We start from the raw sequence: 16,340 nt of genomic DNA on the forward strand, positions 1-16,340 counted from the left end.
CCCAGCCTGCTCTGGCCACACACCTCCCTTTCCCCTCCAAGAACAGCCTAGAGTCTTTATAGCAACAAGAGGGTGCAGCCCCTGCAGCACAGACAGGCACCTCTAACAGGATGCCTGTCAGCATCCTGGGACAGGCAAGCTGTGAAGCAGCACTTGGGAAGGGCCTGGGCTGAGAACCGCCTAAGGCGGCCCCAGCTCTACTTGGGACCAGCCTCCGGAAACCTCAGCCCCTTGTCCCAGTCCTGGCCTACCTAGTCCCAAAACGGCTGACAAATGTGGCTTAAATTCTGCTCAAAACACCATCCTACGCACTTCTCTCCGGGTGTCCCCAGCAGCCCCTGGCCTTAAGGGACAACACATACCCTTTGCCCCCCCTCCCCCACCTACTACAGGAAGCAGAGGCCCCAGGGACCAGGCCAGGCCAAGGGCCTGCACACGGACTTCAAAACCTCTGTCTTCCTGCCCCACTTCGTGAAAACAGAACATCGAAGTACTGCCAGCCATCCCAGCCTCCCAGTAAGACCCTCTGGAAAAGAGTGGTCATCCTCTGTCCCTCATAGTCCAGTCAGAGCCTCACAAGTTGGCTCACAGAATATCTGGTGTTCTCTCTGTGCTCACTGCCTGGTACCCCAAAAAGCACGGAGTCTAACGAATCAGGCAGAGCCAGGGGCAAGGGCACTGCCAGACTCTGGACTAGGAAACAAACACCGGAGACAGCTTCCACAAGAAGGAATCCCAGCCTAGCAGAAAAGCACAGACAAGAGACAGCTGAGCACCGGGCTAAGGAGAGACGGCGAAACAGACTAAGACCCACACACGTACAAACCCAGACCCAAAGGGACACCCACAGAGAGCCCATCCACCCGGAGACATGGAGACAGAGCCTGCCAAACAAACACACTTCGGGCACTGAGGAAACAAGGGGGCAGTTAAAGCTCTGGTACCACCGACACACAGGCCCACTCCCAAAGCCTCACCGGCTGTCGTGCCTCCTGCCCCTCAACTCCCACCTTCTGAGCAGCTCCAGGGACCAAGGGCAGGCCCTGTGGTCCAAGTTGGGCTGGTAGCCCTGGGGGGGAGTCCGGCAAGCCCACACTGGCAGGCAGCAGTGGAGGCAGCAGCTGGGCCAACCCTAGCCGGTGACGGAAGGGCGGGGCAGGGCCTGCCCACGTGGCCTCCCAGGAGGAGTGGCTCCCCGACCCCTCCTGCTCCCCGCCTCGCTCCGGTGGTGACCGAGGGCGCCAGCTCCAGAGACAAGTGCCCCAGAAACCCATGAAGCCCCTGAGTCACCCCCTGGGGAACACTGGGCCCTGGTACATGGGCCCTCACTGAGAGCAAGGGATGGAGGAAGAAAAGACCTGGGGACCACAGGGCACAAGAGGGTTCAGGTCCAAGGCCCTCTGGCTCCTGGAGCTGGGAATGGTTGTAGGCTCAGACTCTAGCCAAAGGTCCTACCATGCACCTCCAGAAGGGCCCTCACCCCAGTCTTCCTATTTCCAGAACGCTCCCCAGACTGCCACACTGCAGTCCCTCCCCTCAGCTCCAAACCACAGACTATACTCCTTCCTGTCTCCAGGCTTCTCTCCTTCCAGCAGCTTTCTGCTTCTGTCCACCACTAACTCCCCAACCATACCTCACCCCCCCTCAACCTGTTGGTATGTCATTTTTATTCCCAGATACTGGACCCTAAGGGAGTCCTGGCCTGCAGAAGAGATGCCAGGGCCACAGCAGGTACAGGTCATGCTCCTCCACAGCCGGCTCCAGGATCCACTCCATCACTCTGACTCAGACCCAGAGGCTCCTCTCACCAAACCCCCATGAGGCACAAGGTTCAACCAAAGGCCCCAGACCCCCGAACCTGAAGTCCAGGTAGAAAGGGCTCTGTAGGAAGCAGTCCCTGCTCCCATCCCTGCCTGGCTCCAAGTCAGAGGAGTCAGAGGAGCCAGGAGTGCAGGGAATTTCCTCTGCCTCGCTCCTCTTCCTGGTCCTCCATGCTCACCCCCTACCGCAAAGGCAGCTGTAGCCTGCCCTGCCTCAACCAGTTCCTCAGACACCCTGCGGATCGGATAACAAAAGGGTGGGGTGAGTGGTAGGTGGGGCCTCCACAGAGGGGCGGGCTTGAACCTCAGGGGCTGCAGGTAGGAGACGTGACTTATGAGATGCTGCCTGCAGGCAGACATGTGTTGCCAGGTGTGAGGGAGAGGGAGGGGTCAGGAATAGAGGCCCTGCCAGGGCAGCCTGGGGACAAAGGAGCCAGGGTGGGAGGCTCAGCAAAGGATGGAGGGGAGCTCTGGGAGGGAGCAGTGGGGCACAGTGGGAGGGCAGAGGCTGCTCTGAGCTACTGAAGGGCACCCAGGTGGGAGTCCAGAGTCCTTATCCTGGGAGGGGGAAGGGGGGGTAGGATAAGAGGAGGACCATCCAGGAGTCCCAGAGTCCCTGGTTGGGCCCCGAGGCCATGCTGCCCCGCTTTCTATGCCTCGCCATAACGGTAGTTTGGTCCTGACCCACACAGTCAGGGCTGGAGCCAAGCGGGAAAAGGGTGACAGAGGAGGCGCCAGGAAGAGAAAACCCCTCTGAGCCACAGTACCTGCATACCTAATGTGAAGCACTCAGGAGTGGACCAGGCCTGCTCCCCTCTTGCTGCAGGAGCCCATGTGTTGTCACAAGGACAGAAGAACTCTCAGCCCCAGGCCCCTCCACCCTGTGCCCTTCAAGGCAGTGCAGGTGCAGCCCCGACGCTCCCTACCTCCCCTCGATGACAGTGATGACATCGTTCATCTGGATGTGCAGCTTGTCTGGTTCCTCAAAGTCCTGAAGGGCCCGCATGTCAGTGGGCTGGGCCTGGGGGGCAGAGAGAGGTCATTGTCCACCTTGGGGCTGATCCCTGTTTGGAAACCTCAGCCTCTGTGAGCAGACCAGTCCTCACCTCCAGCAGGAAGTCCCGCAGGGCCACAAACGTGGGTCTGTCCTCTGGCTTATGAGCCCAGCACTGGACCATGACATTGTAGATGTCCTGGGGGCAGTCCTCGGGCCGGGGCAGACGCTCTCCCTCCTTGTCAATCTTATGCAGGATCTGGTGGTGGAATGGTGCAGTGTGAGAACAAGAAGAGCACCCAGCCCCCACCTTCCCCCCACCCATGGAACAGCTGGAACTACAGGCTGCCATGCCTGCACCCCAGAAGAGCTCTGCCACTGCCCTGGGCCTCTGACCCTCATCCCCAGGTCTGGGGCCTCCAAACAAGGGGCTAGAGCATAGGCAAGACGGCGAGCAAGCCCCAGGCCACCGCTCCTGACCACAGGGGCCGTGCCCCTTGCTCAGCCATCTGAAGGGTTGTGCTGACACAGGACATGGTTAACAGGGACTCCAGCAGGGCTGGGTTATGAGCCAGGGATCGAATCAACCCCCAGCTGCCCTGTGGGGAGCACAGCCCCAGCCCCCTCACCTGACTGCCATTGAGGCCAATCCAGGGCTCCTGGCCATAGGTAAACATCTCCCATAGCGTCACCCCGAACATCCAGGTGTCGCTGGCATGGGAAAATGTGCGAGTCTTCAGGCTCTCAGGGGCACACCTGGCAAAGGCAGGGGTAAAAGAGGAGGCCTCTCAGAACACACCCGCCCCTGCGTCAGCCCCAGTGGACCTAAAATGCTCATGTGTTGTTGCCCCATGTGCCCAGTACAGTAGGTACCAGGGACACAGGGACAGGGCAGGGGCGTCTCAACTACGGGGTGCACAGACTTGGACAACATCATCGCCGCTCAGGTCTTTTATCCACATGTAGCCTGGGGTGGGAAGAGGGGGACGGGAAGAGGGGGACCTTCCCACATCAGGGAAGCAGAGGCTCCAGGAGGGGCGAAAGGGGTGGCGCAGCGGGGATAAGATCTCAGGCTGTTTTCTAACTGTGGTGGGAGGATGACAATTTCCAGATTTTGGGCAGGATCCGAGGATTTGGGTCATTTCAGCAGGAAGGTGTGGGTGGGAAATTTGGATAGGGACTGGGGAAGAAGCAAAATGGGTGGGAACAGTCACACGCACTTCACCCAAATATCCTCACTCCCTCTGGGGCCCCCTTTAGGGTGAGGGAAAAAATGCCACTCCAGTGAAGCTAGCAAAGAGGTATTCATTCAGGACAGACTGAGGCACAGAGAGTGAGGAGGAAGCCAGCCTTGATGGGAGAATCAAAGGCCTCTCGTGGGACTAGAGAGCTGGCCCTGCCACTCAAAGGGGATGGTAACCCAGGGAAAGTCACCCAAGACCTCTAAGTCCCATGTTCCTCACCTGTGAAATGGGGATAAAAATAATCTGCTCACTTTACACAGTTTAAGGGGGCCACACAAGAAAAGCTGACCTTATAGTTTACCATTCAAACCAGGATGCCTGAGTATGAAAGGGGGTGCTATTAATTACTCCAGGACATCAGCCATGAACCAGGATGCGTGGTCACCCAAGGTATAAAGTCAGCAATTAATTAGGGTGATTGTACATCCTGAGTTAGAACGGTTTTCTGGATGGTAGAACTGGACTGACTCCTCCCAATCTAAAGCAAGGAGATCATACTCCTTTGTGTGCCTCTGATAGCAGAGGATCATGACGGTCTCAACACAGGATAAGCTCACACAGGAGCCAGGGCAGGGCCAGGTACCACCCCAGTGTGCAGGTGAACATCCTGTCACAGTCTGTAAGGCCCTGTGTGCCCCCAACTCTACCTGGAACATGCTTACCAACTAGTCTCTGCCTGGCTAAATTCTGATATTTTATGAGCTTAACACTGGGTCCTCCAGAAAGCCTCTATGGGTCCCCACAACACTTATCCCTGTGCATTCTAGCACCTGGTACGTGGGCATCGAGAATTTCTGGATGGATGAGTGAATGGATGGCCACACAAGGGCACCCCAGGCCCTGAAGAGACGAGGGCTGATGGGAGTACAGAAGGCCCTGGAAGCTCTGAGGCCTGGGTGCGTAGGGACCACGTCAGGGCAGAGTGGGGTCCAGGCCCCTTGAGCCAGCAGCCCCTGCCCCTCACCAGGCAAAGGGCACCTTGCGATGCTCCTGCATGACGTAGTGGTCGTCATTCTGGGGCAGAGCTCGCATCAGCCCGAAGTCCCCGATCTTGACCAGGTCACGGGTGGCCAACAACAGATTGCGGGCGGCCAGGTCACGGTGAATAAAGCGCTTGGACTCCAGGTAGCCCATGCCCTCAGCCACCTGCACAGCATAGCGGCTCAGAGTACCCAGAAGGAAGTGGCCCTGGTGCTTGCGCAGCCGGTCCAACAATGATCCCAGAGGCGCCAGCTCTGTCACCTGAGGCCACAGAGGAGGAGGGAGAAATAAGTGTGGCTGAGCCCTGCCCCTTCCTCAGCCCCTTCCCTGGAGGCCTGCCAGAGCCACCCTCCTTGCTCCTTCCTGGTCTGTCCTCCAGGGACCTCCAGGAGTCCTACAGCCTCCCAAGCCTCTTCCTCCAGGCAATGTAGGAAACTGAGGCCCAGAGAAGCAACCCAAAGAGTCTCAGGTTAGCAATGCCAAAAACTAAACTCTGGGGCCAGTCCCTCCCATGGGTGCAACTCTCTGCTAGTGAACACAAGCAAAATCCGGACATGGACGGAGCTCCAACAGACACAATCAGTGCTGGGTTAGGCCTGTGAGCCCCTCTGCCACATCAGGCTGGGACCAAAGCAGGATCTGGAGGACCTGTGACCTTTGTCAGGATGGACAGAGTAACCCCAGTACAGGCAGGAGGAGTGGTGGACCTGTGGGCCCAAGACAACAGGCCCCTCCCTGCCCCCTGCACCCCTCTGCCCACAGTACTCACCATCTTCATGGGCGGCGTGAGCACCACACCATAGAGGCGAATGAGGTTTCGGTGGTCGAGCGAGTGCATGGCGTTGACCTCCCGGATGAAGTCGTCCATGGCCTCTGGCTGGCTCAGTACATCAGGCTTCAGGCACTTCACAGCAACACTCACCTGGACGGAGCGGAGATGGCAGGCAGTCAGGACAGGCTCCAGCCCCCGACACTCTGGGCTGACCTGCTCCTCCCTCCAGCTTGGCTCAAACATCCCTGCCTCAGACCTGCTCATCTGGAGGGGTGAGTGTGTCACAGAAGCCTGTGGCCTGGTTAGGGGAGGGCAGGTGGCTGACCCACAATGGCCACAAGCTGGGCCTCCTGTTTCTATGGGAATGCCTGGGTGACTACCATAAGGGAAAAGATGAGGCATGATGATAGGATATTAAAGTGTTGCAATAAAAAATATTTTTGGTGTAGAAGGAAAATGCTTTAAATATAATGCCATGGGGGAGGGTATAGCTCAGTGGTAGAGTGCATGCCTAGCATGTATGAGGTCCTCGGTTCAACCCTCAGTATCTCAATTAAAAAAAAATGAATAAATAAACCTAATAACCCCCCACAAAGCTCATATGTATATATAGCCATAAAATTAATCTACAGTGACAGAAGTCAGAAGAGTGGTTTCCCTGTTCTGGGAAGGGGAATAGTCAAGGGAGCATTCAGTTAGGGGCTACTCAGAGGAAGAGGCCTGAGGGGTTCTGGGGTGACAGAGATGCTCTATATCCCAATCCGGGTGGTGGTTGCACGGGCCCATGCACATGTGAAAATTCACTGAGTTGCATACTCAAGAACTGTATGCTTTACTGCGCACATGCTATCCATCCCTCTGGGTGAAAAAATTTTAAATACTATACTAAGATGAAAGGGCAAGATTTAAAAAATTGAATTCAAAATTTGTATCTTAACTAAATTCAACAAAATACCTGAGGAGTGAAAAGGGTGGAAATGCTAACTCTGTTTCCTCTGAGTGGTGGAATTACAGGCAATTTTTCTCCTTATTTTTAAAAGTTTTCAAACTTTTATTATAAGTAAATTAGTTTTACAATTGAGAAAAGAAACAGATGTGTCTAGTTAAACCTGAGCACAGATGGACCCCAGGACAGGCCATGCTGGATCTGTCCCCATCCCTCTTCACATCCCAGGAGAGGGGACAGATCCACCTTAGAGGGCAGAGTGTGGCCTCTGCCAGAGTTCCTTAGGAGCCTTCCCCTCAGCCACCCCACAGGACCCAGAAAGCTCACCGTCTTCCCCGAGGGGGCGTCCCACTCGCCCCTGCGCACCACACCAAAGGAGCCATCTCCCAGCTTCTCGAAGAGATTCAAGTCCTTCTCCCCAATGAGGCAGGTAAGGCTCTGCAGGGACCCCTCCCCTGCTGGGCCCCCAGGGGTAGGCGAGGTCTTCCGGAAGGTGCTCTGAGAGTGATGAGGGGGGAACTCAGCCTCCAGCCGCTTTCCACTGAACATCTGTTTGAAGGCAGCCAGGGGCCAGATGGAACCCTGAGGCCCCAGAGCTAGTCACTCAGTCCTGCCCCACCAGGTCCTCAGCTAGGCCTCCAGGTCCTAGCTTAGCCAAAATTCCAGGGGGCAGCCCCTGGGAGGCCTACGCCCACTCCCAACCACATCCTCAAACGGGAACCACCCCCTACCCAGAGAGGCCTCAGGATTTGTGCCAGAAATGGACGGCCAGGCATGTAGCCTGTGGCTGCTGTGGCCCCACACCCAGCTGTGGGGTCAGGAACAGCCCGAAATCACTCCATGCTCCACCTTCTGCCCCACTCATCCCTCTTTGTACCCCTACCCGGCACAGACTCCAGCCCCTCACCCGAGCAGGTGGGCAGGAGACTGAGGGGCCCTCACAAACACCTCCTGTCCATTTTTAGCCCTGGCCCCTTCTCTGAGTTGCCCATTTGGCGCTGTCTGTCTCCACCCTCCCCAGGGAGTCGGCTGCCCTTCATCCTGCCAAGTGAGAGGATAATTTGAGCCTGAGGTTGGACGGTGAGTGTGTGTTTGGGGAGGGGGGTCGGGTAGATGAAGCAAGGCCTTACTGGGGAGGGCCTGGGAAGACAGCTAGGCTTCTGGAGGGAGTGCCTAGAGCTGAGGGCTCAGAAAGAGGAAAGGTTGGAGAGCACTCTGTAACCTGGGCTGGAGAGGGAGGGGGCCAAAGGTCAGGGGACAGGAGGGAAGCCCTGAGGGTCAGAGCGGCTTGTTGGTTTGACCTGGTCACCCCATCAGGGCATGCAAAGCCTTGGCTTCAGGCCACACACTTTGCCCAGTTGGGCCCCTGACCCTCAAGGTTGGCAGAGGCTTGTCTGTATAGGGTGAGGGGATCTCCAATCTGAGGGCCTCTTCTGGCCACCGTTCCATCCTTCTTTCCAGTAACTGGAATCCCTTATGTTTGCATGCAACATTCAGTTGACAAGGTCCTTTACAGCCTTTCTCTCCTGGGACCCTCCCTACAGCCCCAAGAGGTGAGCTGGGCAAGTGTGGCCGGCAAGGTTTTACTGAAGACATGCCTCAAGCCTGGAGATGTTCCCTGACTGGCCTGGGGACCTCCTTTGAGTCAGTGGTAGATCCAAGACCCCCTGACTGAATCGTGCACACAGTACAGCTCTTTCCTTCTGCCTTCACCCGCCCCAACACACTCATCCTTCCCTAAAACCTGGGCAAGGGACCAGAACAGTGTCCCCAGAAAAGGCCACAGGATCCCAAGAGACAGCCCCTTTGCCAGATCACAGCCAGAAAATCTCTGCTGCCCAATCCCAGTCCAGCTGTTCTGCCCTGCCCGCCCCCCACCTCAGCCCTGAGGCCAGAAGTGGGGAGGGAAGGCCCGGCTGGTTCACTTCCTCTCGCATTGTCTTCCAGACAATGGGCAAAGTTCCACTGAGTCACACCAGGGACTCACCACTCCACAGACCCAAATTAGGGCAGGGGGGATGGGGGCAGGCTGGGGGGAAGGAAGCTGTTAGCAGGGCCGGTGGACAAGAGAAACCCTGCACAGACTAGGGAGGTGGGGGAGTGGGAAAGCAAAGATGTCCTAGGTCTAGACAGTCCCACTGCCCCACACTGGACACCGGCCCCAACATTCAGACAGAGCAAGGGCTCACGTTACGGCGCACCTGTCAACGAGCGCCTGTTCCCTGCCCAGCACGAGGGGACATGAAGCCACCACTGCACACAGGCCACTCAGCGCCAGCTCTGGCGGAGACAGACACTTAGCCAGGCAGCTCTAAAAGTACCCTGCCTGATAAGACCCCAGAGGAGGGAGGTCTGTACAAAGTGCGAGATTATAGTGCCAAGAACGGGGAAAGCTCCCAGGACAACATCAGAGCGAGCCCCAGTGGGCAGCCCCTCCCTCCTTGTCCACCCACCTTGCTCATCCATGACTTGCGTTTGCACATGGCCTTCCTCCTCTTCACAGCCTCCCACAGTCGCCGCTGGCCTGTGGGGAGGAAGGGGAACCTTGTGCTGCTTAGGCACTCACAACCCTCAGAGGTTGCTGCCTGTTGCAGGCTTCCTCAGTCCCCCTAGGGGGAGTCTATCACTAGATACTGCCCAAGGAAACAAGCCACCCCACCAACCAGGGGCCGCCATCAACCAGAGGGTCATTGCATTCCACTTCTAGGCAGGGGTTCTCAAACTGAATGGAAGTGTTTAACCACCGAAATTGAACAGTAGTGCTCTTATGCCAATTCTCAAGAAAAATTAAGAAATCAAGGTAAAGGACAGAATTTTTCCCAATTTTGAGCTTCTCTCCCACAAAATTTTATTATGTAACTGGCATCGGACATCAACTCTCCAAGCTAAAAAGCAGCATAAATTAGTGTCTAATTTAGCATATTATTACTTATTTAGCTATTTTAGGTTGAATGTACTAAAAAGTTTCTAATGTTCTGTAAGAAACACCGTGACTTCTAGATGCTACAGTCACTACTTTTACGATAAATACATAAAAAAGAAATCAGTTCAACTTATGGAACAGATCTTTGTGAGAGAGACAGAGAAAGAAAGAGAGAGATTAAGAGACAAGAAGTAAACCACCCGAGGGTTTTTATCTTCCCTTCTCCACACAGATCTCTGGCCATCAACCCCTCTAGTGCTGAACAGTGAACAGAACAGACTCAACTCTACATTTATAGAGGAGGAGATGGAAGAAACACATCCTACAAATATCTGCACAAACAAAACAGAGTATGCAGTTAATCCTGAGTAGCCAGAGATATAAGAATCCTCTAACTCCAGTTCACCTTCACAACTGCAAACCGGTCTCATGCATTCACTGTGTGCAGTATCTACTGATGCCCACTGCCCCACCATGGGGGCTCTCAGATAGGCAGGGAGAGTTCTCAGCTCTGCCATCCGAAAGAATAAAGTGGGGAGGGCTCTTCTATGTGGTTGGCAGTCCTGAGGATAGATGAGGTAAATGGTCAGTGGGGCAATGACAAGTGAGGCCAACGCCCCTACCTACCAGGCCGGCCCATGCCAATCTTCTCCAGGTCCTCATTCTTGACATACTCGAAGTGGGACAGGCGGGTAACGTTGAGGTCGTCACGGAGCCGCAGGAAATACTGCTGCAGCTGCACCTCGGACAGCAGATCCAGCAACCAGCCTGTGCCCTCCTCTGGCTGCATGCTGCTGCTCCCCAGCCTCTGTGGGGAGAGAATGGCTCAGGGACCATGAGACGCAGGGAGGTAAGAGGTGACCTTGCCCTGTGCACTGGGTTCACCTACATCCTACTATGCTGCTGCAGGGAAGGATTCAAACCACCTTCCTGCTTCCCAAAGCAGCTGTACAGAAAAGACTGTACCCACCTGGCTTGCTTCCTGTGACAATAGGGGTAGAATTAGAGCAGATGGGATTCAGCCCAGGCCCTGGAGTTAGGGTCTTACTCCCCAAATCTCTCATCCATGGCTGAGTGGCCTGAGATCAAACTCTGTTCTCAGGGGTCTCCATTGGCTTTTTTTTTTTTTTAAGTATAGTCAGTTACAATGTATCAATTTCTGGTGTACAGCATGTTTCAGTCATACATATATATATATATTCATTTTCATATTCTTTTTCATTATAGGTTACTACAAGATATTGAATACAGTTCCCTGTGCTTCACAGAAGAAATCTGGTTTTTTAAAATCTATTTTATATACAGTAGTATTTGCAAATCTCAAATTCCCAATTTATCCCCTTCCACCTGCTTTCCCCCTATAACAATAAGTAGTCATTCCCATTGGCTCGTAAACTATCCTGGTATCACAAGCCTTTTGAGAATCTGAGAGTAACTATCAATCGTGTCTCCAGGAAAATATATACATTCTTATTCATAAAGTTTTAATGAACAATTTTGGAAGGGATAGTGTCCCTTGAGAGCTATCCATGAGCTACCCAGACCTGACGGACCCGACAGGGACTAGATGAGCTCTAGCTATGTCCCTCCCTAATGCCTGACATCTCAGGAGCCTCCCTTGCCCCCGTCCAAAGACCACTCCACAAGCCGCCACTTGAGTATCTTCTGGGATCACAGGAGGGGAAGATGAGAGGGAAGGACAGAGGCTGGGGTGGGCTTTCAGACGTGGCCCAAGGATGCAGCAGTAATCAGCTGCAGTCAACAGCTGTCACAACAGACTGTGGCCCAGTACTGTCAAAGCTTTCAATTTTTTTCAAGAAAATACCAGAATTCTGAATATGTGAAATATTACCATTAAAAATTTTTTTGGAAAAGGTAATACATGCACATGGTAAAATATTCAAAAGGCACACAGGAGCCATAAAGTTTCACTCCCTGTCTTACTGCACAGCCACCAAGCTCTCCATCCCCAAGTCAGCTGCCATTAAGGGCTCTGACATATAAGGGCTCTGACAAGTCTTCCAGATTTGTTTTCCCCATACAAATACTCACCCATAACCCACACCGTTCTGTTCCTTGTTTTCACTTGACATTATATCTTCCTCCTGACTTCTGAACTATGTCAACTAATTCAAGTTTGAAATACACACATGCACACACATGGATATGCTTTGCTGGCCAAACAAAACGACGTGCAGGCCACAATCAGCCAAGGGGCCACCAGTGAGTGAGCACCAACCTACACCCTCTGGGGCCCAGAGAAAGAGGCCGGTGGTAGCCCCACAGCTAGGCAGCCTCGCTCACCTGACACCAAATCCATCCCTGTATGAGTAAGACTCCTCGGAGCTAAGGGCCTGTCAAGCCCCTGACCTGTGCTCAATCCCCACCAAAGAAGAGAGGCATGAGGGAAAAGGCCAGCTGCCCTGAGATCCTCTCCTCCCAACTCAGAGGTGGCTCATCCCCCAGTTCTCATCACAGGTCATATTAAGAGAAGCAGGCACTCTCAGCCCAGGACCAGCATGAGGCTCCTGCCCCCAGTTCCCAGTGGGGCTGCCAACCCAGTGCCAGGAGCTCAGGCTTTCCCAGGCAGCACAAAGAGCGACAAATGGGAACGAGAAGCCCTCAGTTCAAATCCTGGCTCCTTCACCAAGGTGGCTGGGCCAGAAGAGTTTCCAAACTTTAAGCCGTAACCCTTTACTGGGATGGCGGACAGTTCTCACGAGGGCTGTACAGCCCCCTAGGGGACATTTTTGATTGTCACGTGCTGAGGGACCACTAGGGTATTTAGTGGGTGGCTGGGGGACAAGAACACAGTCTCACACACTGTCCCAAAGCTCACACAACTTAATTCATGCAGGTGAAAAATTGTGTATAATCATCTTGAGAAGTGAATTCCACTGTCCATATGAAAAAGAAAGTATGTTTGCAGTTTTCATACTTAATTTTCCTGGAATAGAACTACTGTGTACAGTGAGGGAAAACTGGTCTTTTGCTTTGTTTAGAACTTACCAAAAGTTGTCCACTAATTCAGAAGAATGTCACTTGAGGCAGCCCAACCTTATTATTTCAAAACTCTCCTCTCGGTCAGCCCTTGTAGATGTTGCCTCCATAGTGGTTCTACCTGAGGTCTTAACATCTGACTACTTCATAATGCCACAGTGACATATTAGAATACATGAAATGTTATCACTGATCTCCTCTTATCTCTCTTATATGTTACAGGAGGCATTATGTTGACTGAATACACACACACACAACACACACACACACACACACACACAGTAAACAAGTTATATTGTATTTCTATTAATTTTATTTAATAAGAATAAAAAATAACTAACACTTCAACTATAGTTAACTATATGTTGGGCACAAGTTCTATACACTTAGCTATATTAACTCATTTATTCTCAACAAAGCCATCTGTAAACAAACAAGGGGGTGTGGGCTTAAGAAGGCAGGGCACCACTGCTTTCCAGAAGAAAGCCTAACCTAGGCAGCATCTTTCCGTGGCCTGACCAGACGGGGCCAGCTAGAACCACTCTCCTGTCCCTGGAGCAAAGTGATTCCACCCCTCACATGGCTCAGCTCAACATGGGGCCTGCAATGAGGGCAAGCGGTCTGAGGGCCCCCATCACTTCCTCCTCAGCCCCCAAGTCCCAGGGCTCCGGGCCCCTCATTCTACCTCCTCGAGAGTAGGAGGCAGCAACTCCTGAGACCAGCTCTGCCCTGGGTGGTGGGGGCCGGGGGAGGCTCAGAGACCCCTCCCCTGAAGAAGCTGCTTAGAAAGCAGTCTGGCCTGTTCCTTTTCCCTGAAATACCGGCTAACAAATCTCCCTGCTCCACTAGGTACTCCTCTCCCTGCTCCCCAACCCCAGACACAAGGCTGCTCTGCGTAGGGGTGTGTGGGAAGACGGGAAAGAACATTGGGATCCCAGTGAGAAAGCAGTCAGGGTGACCCTAGACAAGTCCCCGCCCTTCCCCTAAGTCCCCCTCCAACCCCAGTATCTTTGTGGAGCACAGAGCACTGCTGCGGTGTCCCCCAGCACAGCCCAGTCCACACACCTATGTCTAACACGTGTGGCTCCTGTGACTGGCACGCCTGCTTCCCGAACATGCTTTTCTGACACACTCTCCACCAGAACGCAGCCACCAGAGTGGGGAAGCCTTGAACCCCTGGCGAGCTGTAATGGAGGCAGCCCTCAGCCATTTCCAGTCCTGCTCTCTGGCCCTTAGTGAAGCTCTGAGGAACTGATTCAGTCCCTGGTCAGTCCGGCTCCCGCCCCCAACCCCCCACTCACTGTGTAGAGTCTCCGCCGAAGTCTGGCCAGAAGAGGGAAGGAGAGCTCGAGGCCAGGGAACCGACGAGCTGCTGGCATCTCCACGGAGCTGGACCCCCGATGGGGTCACCAGGGCTCTGGCCCAGGACGTAGGGGTGGGGGGTGGGTGGGCAGTGGTCTCTGCTCCTGAATTTCAGGTTCTGCCCAGAAGGGAAGTTGGCCAGAGGTCTGCCCCAGAGGTCCCCTAAATCCCACACCAGGGGGTGGGAAATGGAGCAGAATAGGGTGATCCCCTTTTCTCTGCTCTACAGCTGTTTCCACAGCTGGTTAGCCTGGCAGAAGCAAGGTAGCTCTTCTCTGTGTTGGCTGTAGCCTGGGTCCTCTGTCCGGTTTCTCTGTCTTCTCTCCAGTGCAGTGGTCACAGCTCCAGCCCTACTCCCTGGCTCCCCCACCCGACTGCCCGCCCTCCCTCCCTCCTGCTTCCCTCCCGCCCCAGCTGAGCAGCTCTGACACTGGCTGAAAAAGGACCTTTCTGAATCACTGCCAAGAGGGCAGCGGGAATGGGGGGACTCTTCCTCCCAGCCACCAGAGCTGCCCCCCCGCCACTGCCTCCCCATACACAAGGCCCCCTGTCTCTGGCTTCCACCCCAGCCCCCATAGTTGCAGACAACTCCTGGGATTTTAGGGTGGGGGCAATGTCAATCAAGCAGTAGTGTACAAAGAGGGGTTACAGACTCCCATATGGGCTTGTCTGGGGCTGTGAGGGCTAGTGCATAGCCTGAGTTGGGGGCTTGGACACTAGAGAGCCGTTTCTGGACCTTGCAGGCAGACCCACTAGAGACCCTCCCCCATCTCCCAGTCCCAGCCTTGGCTAGGCGTCTCCTGGCTCCGGCCCTAATGTGGCCCTGTTACCCTGGTGCCCGACGGAAATAGGAGTCCGGCAGCCTGCCAGTGTGGGGCAGTCCAGCCAAGAGCAAGGGGGGTGGAGTGGGGGTGAGGAATCTCCACCTCCTCCCCTGAGATTGCCTTGTCTGCTGCCCACAACGCCCAGGGTGCCTCCTCCCCAGACCAGCTGGCCAAGATCCAAAGCCCCCTCAAAACAAATATGCAGCTAAACCCTGCAATGCCTCCACCTCAAAGCCACAGGATTCCAGGCTATAGGATGTCTCTTGAATAGCACCTACACAGACAACAGACCCAGCAAAAGGGAACTGGAGACACTCGATCAAGCCCCCGTGGGCCCCCCACGTTCCCAGAGCTGACAATTGATCCCTCTGCCCCTCCTCAAGGGCACCAGCTGCTGCTCTTACACTCTCCCTCACTACAGCCCCCAGACACACCTGACAGCTGCAGGAAGTCCTCTCAGGCCCCCTCAGCGCCCCCCTCCCAGCCCAGGGAGCCCATTTCTTGCACACTGCTCTCTTGTCCCTATCCAGCTGGCCACCAGCTCTGGGAGTCCCAGCTGGCTGGCGGAGTAGGCAGCTGGAGTGAGAGTTTTGGGGAATCAGCATCCCAGGCTTTTTCCAAGGCCTTTCTCTCAGTGCTTGACCTCCCTGGCAGGGAAGTGCCCAAAGGGACAGCCATTTCCTGATCTGACCCAGGGAGGAGAGTAATGGGACACCCCCCAGCAATCAGTCCCTCTTTCCCATCCCCCTGTCATCCACCACTATCCAAAGCTTGTGCAGCCAGCCAGGTGCAGCCTCCCCTCGGTCCCAGTGAATCACCAGTCTGAGACTGGAATCAGAGATAAGGGACAAGACAAGGTCAGGCTGAGGTCACACTGGAGCTGACTTTCCCTCAAACCCTGACAGACAATGTCCACAGCAGAGAAGCCTACTGCCTACCTCCCACCAGACACCTGAAGGAGACCCAGGGATCTGACCACAAGTTAAGGGGCTGCTGGAATGGAGTGGCCAGATTGAAAATTCTAACCACCATCTGAAAGATGTGCCCCAAATCCACCAGAACCCCATGCCTGACTCTTCCTTTAGACATTGGGTAAGAACAAGCCTCAGAGCTTGCGCAGTAATCCAACTGTGGGAAGTTGTGAAGAAAAGCAAAGCATGGTCAGGGGTCGGAGCTCAGGCCAGCTCCTGGACCCCTTCTCTCAGCCCTGGAAAACAGCCACCTTTCTGCCCGACTTTGTCCTGTCAGTGACTGCCCTCTGCCGGCCAAGAGAGAAAGTGATTAATTTCTAAAGTAAGGGAAGCAGCCCCATAAATAAGATGCTCATATTTTCCAAAGCAAACAGGGACATTTGGCTTAATATGCAGATTCATAAAGCCAGTAAAAGGCAAGGTCCAGAGCACAGGAGCTCAGTGCCCATAGAAGACTAAACCCACATCCTGGCAGTGCTTCCGGGGCTCCCATGCAGCGATGA

The 16,340-nt window shown here is 54.6% G+C and overlaps 1 protein-coding gene across 12 annotated transcripts in view; it reads right to left on the reverse strand.

Annotated features, from left to right (window-relative positions):
* Positions 1 to 16,340, reverse strand: part of TNK2 (tyrosine kinase non receptor 2) — a 42,210-nt gene that overhangs the window by 8,879 nt on the left and 16,991 nt on the right. For 5 of the 12 annotated variants that reach the window (XM_032481211.1, XM_032481181.1, XM_032481156.1 and 2 more), the window contains 8 exons: positions 10,308 to 10,488; positions 9,211 to 9,281; positions 7,085 to 7,339; positions 5,809 to 5,961; positions 5,023 to 5,300; positions 3,444 to 3,570; positions 2,927 to 3,073; positions 2,747 to 2,841 (listed from right to left, as the gene is read on the reverse strand). In XM_032481211.1, coding sequence (XP_032337102.1) covers positions 2,747 to 2,841; positions 2,927 to 3,073; positions 3,444 to 3,570; positions 5,023 to 5,300; positions 5,809 to 5,961; positions 7,085 to 7,339; positions 9,211 to 9,281; positions 10,308 to 10,470 — 1,289 coding nt within the window. In that variant the 5' untranslated portion in view covers positions 10,471 to 10,488. Of the gene's footprint in view, positions 1 to 2,746; positions 2,842 to 2,926; positions 3,074 to 3,443; positions 3,571 to 5,022; positions 5,301 to 5,808; positions 5,962 to 7,084; positions 7,340 to 9,210; positions 9,282 to 10,307; positions 10,489 to 13,981; positions 14,399 to 16,340 lie in introns of those variants that run through there. The other 7 variants (XM_032481187.1, XM_032481152.1, XM_032481202.1 and 4 more) reach the window with 4 other exon arrangements.

The sequence above is a fragment of the Camelus ferus genome, chromosome 1 (assembly GCF_009834535.1).
Source record: "Camelus ferus isolate YT-003-E chromosome 1, BCGSAC_Cfer_1.0, whole genome shotgun sequence".
NCBI lineage: Eukaryota > Metazoa > Chordata > Mammalia > Artiodactyla > Camelidae > Camelus > Camelus ferus.